At 34.3% G+C, this 15,675-nt stretch overlaps 1 protein-coding gene across 1 annotated transcript in view; it reads right to left on the reverse strand.

The window, feature by feature from the left end:
• Positions 1 to 15,675, reverse strand: part of SMYD3 (SET and MYND domain containing 3) — a 336,887-nt gene that overhangs the window by 288,469 nt on the left and 32,743 nt on the right. The window contains exon 5 of the mRNA XM_083348811.1: positions 13,158 to 13,294. Within this exon, the coding sequence (XP_083204937.1) occupies positions 13,158 to 13,294 (137 nt within the window). The remainder of the gene's footprint in view (positions 1 to 13,157; positions 13,295 to 15,675) is intronic.

The raw sequence follows: 15,675 nt of genomic DNA on the forward strand, positions 1-15,675 counted from the left end.
TTATACCATCTGAAACTGCATCTCTGCACCATTCACACAAATATTAATGACTTCCTTTTCATTATTTTCTCCTTGGACACTAGTATTAGATTTACTATTAGTAGTATTACTAGTAGATACTAGTACTAATAGTACTAGTAGTGCTACCTCTTGACATGTAAACTGTCTTTCCAATGTAAATGTGTACGCTCTTCCTTCTACTATTCCCTATTTCAGTTTTAACCCAAATTATACGACTTTTATTTTTAAATCCATTGTCCCACTGCATGCTCCTGGTTTAGTCTTCACCAAATTCTAAAGCATTTTTATTATTTTTTATTTTTACTTCCTCTTTTAAATTTAACTACTTCTTGCTCTGATTAAATTTTTGCAACTCTACATACTATCCAATATCTTTCTCTAAATCTCAGTTTCCCATGGAATACTTTTTAAGAAAATTCACCAAATCAGTCAGTGAATACAATTCCAGTTTTTGAATCTGCAAGAAGATATTTTTACTACTCCATGGAAATAATATTCAAAGAAAGAGTGATGCAGCATTATAGATCACATATATGCACTACCATTCAAACACTTAAGGAAAAAAGAGTACACGCAGTTGTGAAGTCATATGAACATGCCTGATTTATAAAGGTAAAAGACAATTTACTTGTCAATAGGTAGCACTAGTAGTGATATTAGTATAGTGATACCTTGGTACTCAAGTGCTTTGAAATCCATCAAATGTGGCACTCAATGTATTTTGAGGTGAAAATTTTGTCCCAGTATTCATTGTTTGTTTGATACTCAACGCACAAGCTAGAATTTGTCAATGCCAGCTGCCTTGTGACTCATTTTACATTATTCCTTATGGAAAAAAATTGTTTGATACTCATCATTTTTGGTACTCATTTCACGTCCTGAAACCAATTAACTAAAAGTATCAAGGTACTATGTGTGCACACAAGCTGGACAAACTAAGATCTAGTAACTGAGTGTCATAAAAAGTTATTTTTTGGTTATTGGTTTAAAAGCATTTAATTGTAAAGAAAACCAAAACTGGTTGCAAAACCCAAGTCTCCTCATGCAACAACTGATAATAAAATAAATGGTAGTTCTGAGTCTGAAAAAGAGAATTACGGTAAAAACATAGTTTTTGCTCCCTCCCAACAAAGTCTTTCATATTTATAATGAGTATAATATACTTATAATTTATACTAATAAACTCCTAATGTTTGAATCTTGTGAAGCATGAAATAAGAACTATGTAGTAGTTATTCAGTTAGTGCAGTTTCCATCTGGAGAGAAATCACATTGCAATTGTATTGCAGGCTGAGACAGAGTAAAGCATCACAGTCCCCATGGCAAGAAAGATAACAGTAATTTCAGAAGATTTTCCAATGTTTCTGTGCCTGCATGTATTTTTCACAGGATAGTTAGGTTTAATGTGCTCTGCCGAAGTCTGAATATGTATTGCTGAAAAACTGTAGGTAAGGCTAATACGTAAGAGTTCTCTATACATTATTATTCATTCTCAAAAATTAATAGGACAGCAATCGTTAGCCATGTATGTAAGACTTTTCACCATTGTGGCTCATATAATAAATATGCAGATATACCAAGAGTTTAAATCATTTTACTGAGGTATAGTAGGATCATCCCCTAATTTAATCATTTAGTGGCAATCAACTTTAACTGGATTGAATTAGGAATAAAAAATGTGGAAGTGCCATTGGACTGATCTTAAGTCCTAGGGAGCAAGAATATATCATCCTACATTTTTCTTATTTTTTTCCCAATAGAACCTATAACCATGGTAGTCTGACCAAACCTATTTCTTTTTAGCTTATGAATCCAAGACAATTCTAGTCTTGGCATTTGTTAAAACAGTCAAGAATACCTTACAACTATTCTGCTTCTATTTAAAGAGAAAAGCAATTTCTTTAATGGTACATTCTCTAAATCTTCCTCAATTTCAAAAGTAAATTTGATATAATGTGTAATACAAGAAAGCAATTAATACATAAACTTTAAAATCTATCTATCTATCCATTCATCCATCCATCTTCCATAATACATTGCCCAATACATTGCCCAAGGTAGAAAATGTAAGCAACTCTAGCTATACTACAATAATGAGTACAAAGTGCTATTTGAATCAGGAAAGTTGCTAGGATAAGTTTTGGTAAAGGTTCTCCAGTAACATGTCGTGTGACAGCAGTATTTTAAACACAGTAATATAATTAATGAATAAAGTTCTTGGCAGAATATTAGATAAGTCTATATGGACTTTAATTCTATACCTTCTCTCTCTCTTTTTCCTTCCTTCCTTCCTTCCTTCCTTCCTTCCTTCCTTCCTTCCTTCCTTTCTGTGTTGACTCCTATGACTGCCTGAATTATTATTTGTAGTTTTCTTGGCAGGATTTTGGAAACACGTTTGTTATTGCCTCCTTCCTAGGGCTAAGAGAGAGTGACTGGCCCAGAATAACAAGCTGCCTCTGTGCTTAAGGAAGGTTTAGAACTCATGGTCTCCTGATTGTAGTCTGGTGCCTTACACCAACCTACCTATCCATGTTCCATAGACAAAATAAAAATGTGGGGATCGTGAGAAATTCCAGAGATACAAAACTGAAATGAACAAGACTGTGTAGCATCATACAACATTATATTATTTCTGATTTCCCAACATTTTGAACAACAAGAGGGCAAACTCATAGAAGCATCAAAAAAATAAAGAGCTTTTGCTTGAGACTAGAATCTATTAAAACCTTAAAAAAACTAGGGCTAAAGTTGCAAGGCATATACTGGTACTATAGAGAGAGCAGGTCATTGAACTGCTACCGTAGGTCTTAAAGTCACAATCACTATTGGGCTTTGTTTGGTGAGCTTTGGTATAATGGTCAGCTCATGAACAGAATCCTTATCAGGGCTGAGTCATAAACAACATTTGGAGAGTAATCAAATCTGAAGGTCAAAAGACAAGTCAAGACTGAAGAACAATTGAAATATATTGTGGGTGTTGGTGATCCCAAACTAATTATTGAAGAAATAGAGTTCATATATTGAACAAAAAGTAATACACAACCAATATTGCAGGATCATTGCAAAAACCCTTACTGTTGCTTCATAACTGCTTTTGCATGAAACATTGGTAAATTAGAAATGAAATGTTACCATGAACAATCTTCAGGCATCTTCAGAAGTATCAGAAAAAATATTTTAAAATTGCCAGTATCATCAGATCTTGTTCTGAGTTCTCAGGGGCTTTACTACTGAAAGTAGGATGTCAATCGGAGGAAAATACTTAAAACCGAAACAAATTCTAATATTATAAAGATTGGCTACTCTAATAAAGATTGGCTACTCTCCATATCTTTCTTGGCATTCCATGTTAAACATTTTTGCAGTTCATATAAAGTTGGAGCACTAATCATTTTAATAGGATACAGATATTGAATGCAGGATTTGAGCCACGAACAAAATAAACTAGAAAAATTTATAAGGTTCTGTATTTCATCAGATTCTTTTGTTTTGTCCTATGGACAGAGACCCTAAATAGGACTGATTTCTATTTTTCAGTTCTCAATCATATGTTATATTACCAGCTTAATTGTTGTGCAAAACAGTAATAACTCAAAGGTTATTATACTCCAAGATTATGGTGAAAAAATTAATTAGTAACACTACAGTAATGGCAATGCTAATTAAATTTAAAACCTTGCCTACAGTATTGAGTGAATAATAACATAGATGCTAACAATTCATTCCATGTGCCTCATACCATAGACAATTGTTTTATACTATTAATTTTAATTAAAATGTGATCTTTTTCAAACCAGCCAGATCAACCATTTCTTATTCATTATTAGAATACGGTATGTACACTGACATAGGTTCAATTTAAAAATGTGCAGAAAAACATATTATGGAATCGTGATCCTTATTTGGGAATTATTTTTCTGTGAAACATGATGTTTTGTTACATATTTGTACTCTAATTATAGATGTGCTGTCCAGCACATCTGTTGGGTAAGGTAAAGGTAAAGGTAAAGGTTCCCCCGCACATGCGTGCTAGTCATTTCCAACTCTAGGGGCCGGTGCTCATCTCCGTTTCAAAGCCGAAGAGCCAGTGCTTGTCCGAGAACGTCTCTGTGGTCATGTGGCCGGCATGAGTAGACACCAAAGGCGCACGGAACACTGTTACCTTCCCACCGTAGTGGTCCCTATTTTTCTACTTGCATTTTTACGTGCTTTCGAACTGCTAGGTTGGCAGAAGCTGGGACGAGTAACAGGCGCTCACTCTGTTACGCGGCACTCGGGATTCGACCCGCCAAACTGCCGACCATCTGATCGACAAGCTCATCGTCCTAACCCACTGAGCCACCGCGTCCCCATCTGTTGGGTAGTAGTTAGGAAACACTCTGCAATGGTTAATGAAGCTTTTTCTTACAAAAACAAAGCAATTTTATTCTGTAGAAATGATGTATGCTTATTTTAATTCAGCTGCTTCATGAAGATACTAATTTTGTTCTTCATTTGCCTTGTACAAAATATCCATGACAAAGTACACATTCAAGGCATATACATTAATGAAAGAAATATTTTCTTCCAATAGAAGAGAATATATGTAGCTCAAGGTTGGTTCTCTCTGGGCTTGGTTGTTAGCTTGCAGGTATTTCATTACCCAACTATGTAACATTGTCAGTGCCTAGTATTTATTAAGATACAATTCCAGTCTTTAATATGAAATCAACTATTACAAATTAAAATTGGAGGAAGCGTTAGTTCATTTTCATAGCTGCTATTGAAGCAAAGCAGACAAAATGAAACGGTTACTCAAGCTCATTCTGAAATTTGCCAAAAATTAAAAACCCTGTAGAATGCTGACATTTAAATTCCTGAATTTTAGGTTAGGTTAAAATCGGCAAAAGTCTAGAAGATAAAGGAAACAGAACAAAGGATTCAAAATAAGAAAAGACCCAACTGTCATAACCACAAGCCCAGAAGTGCCTGAGAATATTTATAATGTTCATTTCCACATAAGTTCTAAAATTAGATAAAGAGAACCCAGTTAAGCAAGGGAGTAAAAAACATTTATACTTATTCATCTTTTCATTGAGGAAAATGACCCCAAACTATTTATCCTTATCTAATTTGGGTGGAGACAGATCATAGTTTAGGTCACAGGTGTCAAACTCGATTGCATCATATGATGTATTGTGCTGTATCGTGACATTTTTTGCCTTTGTGAAGCCAGAGTAGGTGTGGCCTGCACATGATGCATCCGGCCCACAGGCCACCAGCTTGATAAACCTGGTTTAGGTCAAATTTATGGAGAAATATTAAAAATTCAAAAGGGTTCACAAACTTTTAAGCACCGCTGTGGATATTGATCTCCATTACTCATCTTGCCTTGAGTCAATTAAGGCTTTCAGATAATGCTTTTTAGTAAACACAGAAATGTAGACAAAGATTTAGACAGCTCCTTCAGAAAGTATTCCAGATTGTTTTCACCTGTACATGGTGTCCAGTTTCTTTGCTTTGATTAAACCTGTTTCCCAAAGAAGCTAGATGACATTTTTAAACAATAAAGCCACTTCAAGGGGGTGCTTAAAGCCTTTCGCTCACATTGCAAAGACCTTTTTCAAATATATAAAAAGGTAAAGGTTCCCCCGCACATGCGTGCTAGTCGTTTCCGACTCTAGGGGCCGGTGCTCATCTCCGTTTCAAAGCCGAAGAGCCAGCGCTTGTCCGAGGACGTCTCCGTGGTCATGTGGCCGGCATGACTAGACGCCAAAGGCGCACGGAACGCTGTTACCTTCCCACCATAATGGTCCCTATTTTTCTACTTGCATTTTTATGTGCTTTCGAACTGCTAGGTTGGCAGAAGCTGGGACGAGTAACAGGCGCTCACTCTGTTACGTGGCACTCGGGATTCGACCCGCCAAACTGCCGACCTTCAGATCGACAAGCTCAGCGTCCTAACCCACTGAGCCACCACGTCCCTTTTTTCAAATATATAGCATAGCATTAAAAGTAGACTCACCACTGGGCATGCTGGCTGGAGCTGATGGAAATTAATAAGAAAGTAAAGTTCTGTTCATCCATAGTAGCATAATCACTACAATTTCCCAATTTAGCAGATGTTTTAGAGTGTATTATCAGCTGCAGATAACAGCGACAATGGCACCAAATTAGAAACCTGAAATAGGTTATTGTGACTTTGTGGAAGAGCATTACTTATGACAACTGCAGTATAACTGAGTTCATTATTGGAATGAGAATTAAACGTTTGTATAAGGTGTGTGTGTCTTTATTTATTCATAAAATTGCATTTCCACTTTTTTGTTATTAAAATAATGTCAATTTAAGCAGCAGAAGCAAAAAAGGAACTTAGGTTTGCCCTGCAAATGAGAAACAAAAGATGCTTCCTATAACATAATTCAATAATTGAGAAGCAGGCCTTGAATACAATTCTGAATAGAGAACTCTTTGTATGCAACTACCCATCTATTTTCCTAAGCCTGATTAAACAAGTGTAAGCCAAGTCTTTACAGCTCAGTCTTCTAAATCATAAAATTAAAAAAAAGTATCTGCTCTGAATAATGGTGAAAAAGAGAGGCTTAAAACAATTAAGTCATTTTAAACAGTTACTAAATGGAAATCTGATTGCATCTTTTATTAATTAGTCCTAGTTGACATTTTAAATAAACCATTTATGAATATTGTGGACATTATGAGGTAGTATATAAGACAGAACTGATTGCATTCTTTTATGACTGATTCATATTGAAACTGGAATATGTAAGCTACTATTTAATAATGCATATTTGCTTCTACAGATTCCTATTCCTAAGCGCTATTGCTGTCAAGACGTATGAAGTAGGCAAGGCCTTACAAAAACTGTTCAATCGTTCTTTCATGGAGATTTTGATTAATACTCTTTCATAGCCAATCGGTATGGCATATAATATTTATATTTATTTTTAAATGTTAAATCCTTTAAATACAGCTTACAGCATCAAAAGTCACAGTACAGTAAGAACATAGTGATAAAACACCTGGGTTTGAATATTCTCATCATATTAACATCAAATAGTTGCACCTAAAAATTCAGAAGAAGGCAATAGATTCTATTCAGGGAAAGGTTGAAAGAATAAATAGGATTTGGGGGCTTTCTTAAAGGTAGGCATTTATCAATAGATAACATGTAGCAAACAAACGTAACTGCTTGGGCTGACCCCAGATATTCATTTTTTAAACCATTTCAACACTCTCAGACAAGACACCTATTCTTAGTAAACTGTAATCTATTACTTTATATGCACATACACACAAAGGATTAGTCAGTTGCCCCAAAGTCTAAAGTAAATATAATCCATTCAAGATAAATAAAAATCAAGCTTATCTAAAGAATATACCTGTATGCTGTGTACAAATTTGTTCCAATTAGTTTATGGCTTATGTCCATTCATTCAGTGACTGTCCAAAACTACAGCAGCACTGAAAAAAATGGGCATATGTCCGGTTCTTAAAGTTCCAATTGTTGCACAACCCCCATGATCACGTGCTTGTGATCTGGGCACTTGAGTACCTGCTCACGATTATGATATTGGTGGGAGGTGAGGTCATAAAATTGCTATTTGCAATCTTCTCTGTTTGCTTCCCATGATCAAAGTCTTTCCAAATAGACCTTGTCAGAGTTCTGATGATAACATATTCTCACAGGCATAAAGCCACTATAAACAACTTTCTCTCTTACCACTATAGATGGTATTAAGAAGCTACTAAACCAGATCTGGAGAACCTTTCATTGGGCTCCACTGGGAGACTGTTTCTGACCAGAGTTCATATTTTCATGGTTGGAGATCTATGATGTAAAAGTGAATTCCAAAACTTTTCAAAAATTAAAAGACTATCACAACCCCTGAAAGCCTTATGGTTAAATATAAAACTAGAAGTACTATACTATAATGAGTATAGTACAGCCACTGAGTTTGATAGAATGATAAAGAGTAGATTCTGAGGATTACACAATGTACTGCAGAACATATATGTCCACACAAATCGAAAGTGTCAGCGCTCTTTCTGGCTGGGGTGCTGACTGGGGAACTCTGGGAGTTAAAATCCACAAGTCTTAAAGTTGCCAATGTTGGACATCCCTGTATTAAAGTGACCAAAGTCTTTCCATCTCAAAGACAACATGGAATGCTATGAAAAGATGGTCTCTAACAGTGATGGCGAACCTATGGTACGCGTGCCAGAGGCGGCAATCAAGAGCCCTCTCTGTGGGCACACCTGCCGCCACCGCCAGTAGCTTGCGCAGGTCCATTAGGCCACCGCCGGAGCCCGGAGTGGCAGCCCTGCCCAGCACAAAGGAGGCGAAGCAACTGGCTAGCAAGCTCGAGTAGAGGTGGTAGAGCATGCCCCCATGCACTCGCTGGCCTCTGTGTGCGGCGGCCAATAGTGTCAGGCAGAAGCCACCCCTGCCTCGCCTTGCCCCGCAGCAATGGCATCCCCACCCTACCCCCGGCCTCACCCTGCAGGACAAGCCTCCTGCCCACTGTCCCACCCACCAGAGACCCCCTGGATCTCCCCCAATCCTGCCCAGCCCCCACAGGCATCCCCCCACGAGCAACATCAAGGTGGCCATGCCCACCCTGGCCATGCCCACCCAGTGGGCCAACACCCCATCCTTCCTGAGGGCACCACAATGCTGATGTGGCCCTGGCACTTTGCAATAAATAAGTGGGTTTTGGGTTGCGGTTTGGGCACTCGGTCTCTAAAAGGTTCGCCATCACTGGTCTCTAAGGTTTAAAAAAGATCTTGTATTTCTCATTTATACAAAGAACTTTTCTATTTCTCATATACACAAAGAAGCCTTATCTTCATGATTAAGGCAATCTATCCTTTTTTATGCTGCACAAATAAATCAATTCTCCTCTGCATTCTGAAGACAGTTTTACCTTATAATCTTGAAGATTCATACAGTTCATCTATGCCTAGAGCACATGAAAGTTTCAAAGTGCAATTTCAGGACTTTTAATTAAATTGTAATTTATTCCAACTTAGTGATTCATTTGTTTATATTATATGTTATAATAAATAACAGTAGCTAAGATTAATTATAGTACCAAAAAGGTTAATGTCAACACCATGAAAATCCTGATTTTCACACACCTCACCAATACCTCTAGCTGTAGATCACTGGAAAAATTATTTGCCAAAAATATCTAGATATACATAATAAAAAATAGCTCCAACAAGATGAACAAATAGTCCCACGTCAGAACAAAATTTACTTCTCATTTGGAGATAAGCATATCTAGCAATCTTATCAAGAAAAAAAATACAAGCATAACAGGATTACTGCATGCTCCATATTTCTTATAGTTATGGCTTTGTAACTTAAATGTGCCAACACACATTATGTATTGTAGTTCTGAATGGGTGGGATGAGATCCGCATTATGTTGACATGCAAAGTAGTCTCTAGATTAAAGATTTTAATTTGCATAAAATAGTATAAGCATATTTGAGGTTAAACTGGACTTTGATCATACTTTAGTCATACTATTCAAACTGTGCTAAAATTGACCTGTTCTGTATTTATCATTAGCCGGGGGTTGGATATTGACATTACATTTTCAGGGGAAGGATGCAAGAAATCTGAAGAAAGTGATCTGATCTTCTGGAGATGATAAATACATGCGTGGAAGTGAAGCTACAGGTTATATATATATGTGTATATATATATGTATATATATAGATAGTTCTGGCACCTTTTTTGGATGGAAAGTCCAATTCATCTATCAAGAAAAAGGTAGTTATTAATCTGTGACAGGGATAACTGAGTGAACAATTCCAAATGATAAGAGACTTTATCAAAATGGCATGTATTCTACCTTTCTTTAAGTTTACTTTATGCACATTATATAATTAAAACACAATAATCCATGAGTTCAATTTCAGAGTATGTCCGAAACCCACAGAATAGGGTCTGGCTATGTATGTTTAATAAGTTTCAATAAAAATGAAACTGGTCACATATTGCCTCCTAATAGCCAATGCAAATTATACAATTGTAAAAGCTATATGCTGCAAAAGGGTCTCCCTATTAGGAAATGGGCCACACAACTAGAGGTGAGCGATGGGTGAGTGAACAAAACCAAAACTATCCTCCTCAGTCCGTGGAAAAATTGCCTTCCATGAAACCGGTCCCTGGTGCCAAAAAGTTTGGGGCTGCTGCGCTACAGTATTCCAATTTCAAGTTACACAGAGATAAACTTGAACAAGTAAAATAAAAGATGTACCTAGATGGAAAAACAAATGGAGAAGCTTTAAAATGTAAGCATGTATCTGTATAATATGGCAGGGGGCAGGATTTTGCAAGTTTACTTGGAAATGCTAAAGATTTTCTGTAAGTACATGCTCTGTATTAAATACTAAGCAGAAATAGAACCAAAACCTAGTGTTTTAGTTTTATTATTTTAAATTACTTTTATTTTTGAAGAGTAGTGATATCACACATACAATACACACACACACACACACACACACACACACACACACACACACAAACATACACAAACACAGCAATTTTGTTAAATCCCCAAGGTGAAATTAAAATGTAAAATATATTTATGAACCACTATATTCTAAAAAGTCAGCATAGAATGAATTGGTTTCTCTCCTCCTTAACTGAACATTATATAATGTTCTTAGTTTAAAAATGCTTACTTTCTTTTGACAATTCCTTCGAAATTATAACTGTATTACAGTTATATTACAAATTATTTTGGAATTTTCTAACTAGCTTTTCTGATGCTTACCATGTATTTAAAGAAAAAAACTGTGAATTCAGAATTGATTGTTAGAAACAATCTGCAATAACTTTATGAAAACTAAATTCCACGGGAGATAGATAGTATTTCTTTTAGGGTATTATTAACCATCATGTTATCATGAATGAAACTCTATTTTTTGATTTTCATTTTGATTTGTTTCATTCCAAGCTTCCAATGATCTTCTTGGTATAGCAGCAAAACTAAGCAGATTTATAATAACACTGGTTGTTATTAAGGATGAAAGAAAAGAGGGAGGTTAAAGTAAATTCATTGCAATCTCTATTTGATAGGCACTTTTCTAAAATATGTCAGGAATTAGTAACCTTTGTATAGGGCTGCTTATTTTTCTCTTTCATCTTTCATAATTACATTTATTCTCATTCCTGAAGCACCTACATCAAAAAGCCGTGTAACTGACCTATATGGTTTACTATAGAAATTATTAAAACTGTTCATAAATTAAAGAATGGCATTCAAATGTAGAGTAAGTATCTCATGCCTAGGAGATACATAGAAAAGAACACAGAACATGTGATTATTATTTTTATAATAGTTTTGTTTTATAGATGCAGCCAATACTTTTCTACCAAGAATTATCCATGTCTGTTTCAATTTATTTCAACAAATTGGGATTCTTTGGGGGAAAATGGAGGTACTAATATTTTTGGCCACTTCTGCTTTCCATTCAGTATAATTTAAAGCTATAGAAAATGTTTCAGAACCCTTTTTCTTACACAAGATTATTTGCAAATAATTTTCTATCCGTCTATTAAAAAGTTAATAAGTTGCTAATGAAAGGTAGGATATTGTACTATAATACTGAATCTAAAGCTTCCAAGCAGACGGTCATTATAAGCAATAAAGTAAATGGATACAATAACAGTGTACTTCTAAATATATGGAACGTACTAATGATAGTGAGCCCATTTCTTGGTCATAGTTGTGTTAAAGAAGAGTTCACATATTATTTTACATTATTTTTGTTGTTGTTGTTTATTCTGGTTGCTTTTTACTATGTTTTTCCATTGTTTTAATTGTTAGCTGCAGAGATTCATGTATATGACATAGACATATTAATTAATTACCATTAATTATCCAAAGCTGATATACAATAGTATAAAATAGTATAAAATTCATTATTTCTTTATTTAACATTACACCACAAATAAATACAAAATAAATAAATACAAAATAAATAAATACAAAATCTATCCAAAGAACAACTAAATATAAAGTGTATAGATTATGCCAATTTTATGCCCTTCATACAATACAGTTAGTGTAGTAATATTGTATTTGTCACAGAGGAAGGCATATTTAATGGCTTTAATTCAGACACTAATTTTATTTTATTTTTTTTAAAATACTCTTATTCTGAGCTTTTCCTATTTATTTTTATAGCAAAACCAAGAACATCAACTTGGAACAATTTTTAAAATTAATGTTTATCCCACAAAAAGCAATTATGTATTAAAATAGCAGACAACATTTCTCCTATAAAGCACTGTGTTTTAGCCAAACTCAAATACAAACATTCATTACAGCAAAAAGAAAAATGCAATAAACAAATTACATAACCATTTTAAAAAGCAAATATGCTAGGTGAAGAAATTAGATGGTTACAAACCAGGGAAAAGAAATCTGAAATTGAGTCAGCTGAACTAAAAGCTTCTCATGAGGATCATGATGGATCCAATAGCTACTCTAAATTAGCCACAGATTTGCAGAAAATGATAAAAAAGTAAAATTCAAAATAAAATCACTTTACAATGGATTATAGCTATAATATTTTGCTATAGAAAATCACAAAAATATCCCATGTAATCATCCTCTCAATTATCTAAAGCAAATAGTAGTTGATAATAAAAGCAGTAGAAAATTATTAACCTTCCCTGACATTTATATCAGGATGGGGGGAAAATTAAATTTCTAAGTACAAGGCATATATCAGTGAATAATCATTAAATATACATTACGATACATTATTTTTTCAATAGAGATACCCATTTCAAACAAAAAGGAATGCATAAGCCATGTTTTCAGAAGCAACACATAAATGTTTTTAATGTTAAAATCTTGGTGTTATTTTTCAGTATTAGCATTATGTGTTTTGTCATAGTTCTTTTTTTAATATGATGACTGTTTCTATTAGAAAAAAGATACTGAACTTTGAGAGGGGAATCTGTAATTGTTAAAGTGGTATATAAATTTACTGTTCACTCAGTCTGATATCTGGGAGTGAATTATAGTTTAAAATAGCTCTTTCGAAGGATGTGAAAGCACAAAAATATGAATAATGACTACATTTTCAGAACTCTCTTTTAACACTTACTTTTGCAAAGATCTGAAAAACATCTAAGGCCGGCAAAAGCTGAGAAACATCTTGGATTTCCACCTTCAAATACAGCTGCAGAGTCTTAGCAAGGTGCCTGAGACCTTCTTTCATGTCTTCACTTAATTCATCAACATCTTTTAAAAAGAGGAAATGTATTAAAAAGTGTGAGAATTACCTTGTTCAAAAACATTTTTAAGCAATGCTTGGCAGTATGAACATTTCAAACTCCAAAGAGACAAGATATCCTACTTTATTTTTGACAGACCTTCTCACCAGTAGATTGCTATTGCCAAATTGTACAAATATTATGTGAATGAAGAAGAAAAATCTTAAGACAAAGCAGATGTACAAAGAGATGGTAAACAGAAAATCAGTTAAGTGTCTTACAGTAGCAATAGTAATTTTATGTCATTCAAAATATTTTTCCCAATGCAAGATGGCAATACCTTGATTTATTTCAATCAGAAGTAAGGTCTTCCGTAAAAGTGGAAAATTGCATATCTAAGTGGTAGGGGTGTATTTTTTAAAAAAGAAAACGAGACAAGAACTTGACTGCAGGCAGTAATAATTTCAAAAGTCTAGCTGTTAATCCATAGCAAATTAATTGTTTATAATAACTTGTCCTTTAATAAAACGAACAATTAGCTGAAAAGATAAAGAGCGAGATGATAGAATGAATAGACAGACATATAGATTAAAATATGTCAGGTTGAATTTGATACAATGGACTTTTAATACTGACATTCAATGTGATTTAGTCAAAAACTCTTCTTTGTTTACAATGACATGTATGGAAAACTGCTAAAATATATGAAATATACTGCTTTTATTTCACCCAGTAAAATGTCTTACTAGATTCCCTGTTAAAAGGGAAATTTCACAGACTTCCTTTGCAATTTTATCCAAGTACTTTCCAACATTTAGAAAATCTCAAATAACATCATATGATAATCATTTTATATGATATAACAAGCTGAATTATCAATGCCTTTCTTAATCCACAGATATGGAAGACTGGGGAAAATTATTCACTCCTTATTTGACAGGTCACTAAATATCTCTAGAAAGGTTGTCAAATGTGTTGCAATCACAATTACTGTTAGGCAATTAGAAATCTAGTATTCTCCCACCCCCATTTATTATTAATTATTAATCTAGTGATCTTGATAATTTGTTTTCTCACCAGGTGATTTACATTTTATATAATTTAATAATTAACTCATTTAATAATTCTTTCAATTTCTACCATTTTGTTTTTGATGTAGAAACAATTAACAGGAGTAATTATCCCTAGAACAAAATTGCGGGGGGGGGGAGTAAATCAACAAAAATAAGATAAACTTATTCTGAAAACAAAAAAGCAGCCATGTTGGTAGACATTTTATATTTTAGCTCAATAGTCTGTCCCCACAGTAGCCATCGATGTCTCTGAGAAATTATTTTATTCATGTTTCCCAAAAACTGGTAGGGAAGATAATGGTGACCATGTGCCCATAGGACATTGCGACAGACATGCAGAAATGCAGTCTAGCTGCCAAGAGCCAGATTGTGATCATATAACTATGCGGGTGCTGCAATGGCCCAAACTTTGAGAATCAGTCATCAAAATCATTCATTTAGCATTGTTTGATTAAGCTTGTAAGAGGGTTGAACAAGCTGCATTAACTTAGGACTACTTGTATTTCAATTCAAGATAGACACAAAGTAGAACTCTACATCCATCCAAAATTTTGGGATGAATTTAGAGAATCAGTAATAATAATAAACTTGTATTGTATAGAACAGAATTATCTGTACTGGAACAATTAACTATTGCCTAGGAAGAAACACCCACTAGAAATTATATAGCAAGTGACCAAAAGTTCAGTTCCGATATCATATGAAATCGAAAAAAATAGCAAATGAACTGAACTGAAATCAAGTAAATGAATTGTTTTAATTTTCTGGAGTTAAAAAAAATCCTTGGAAAATGGACCATTACAAAAAAAGATTACACATATAGAACATTTTTACATGCTATCCCAAAAATTCCTCTGAATCCTTTCTCAACCTCTGTGCATATGAATGAATGCTGGTAATTCAGGAAAGAAAGCAGGGGATGAGTGCCTAAATCACTCTAACCCCATTCTAGCTCAACGTAATCTATATTTTTTATTAATAGTCCATCTGCAGGCATACTGATGATTATTTACATCCCCAGATTCAACAGTGAAAAAAAATCTCACCTAAATATGGAAATGTGACATTCACCTGCAGGTTTTCTTTAGAAAGGGTTAACAATGTAGTCTCAGAATTTGGTTCAAATACAACCCCCCCCCACACACACTAAAATAAATACTAAAAACCTCTAAAATAAATCTGATTGTTAAGGAATATATAACAAAATAATATTTTGATCTCACTATACATAATTTAGAATAGAACATTTTCATTAATATTCCAAGTTCAAACATCTAGTACGGGGCAGAGAGATTCCAAAATTATCCTTTAAATTGCACTGATTCAGTTAACATCC

Source organism: Vipera ursinii (genome assembly GCF_947247035.1).
Source record: "Vipera ursinii genome assembly, chromosome: 1".
NCBI classification, from domain to species: domain Eukaryota; kingdom Metazoa; phylum Chordata; class Lepidosauria; order Squamata; family Viperidae; genus Vipera; species Vipera ursinii.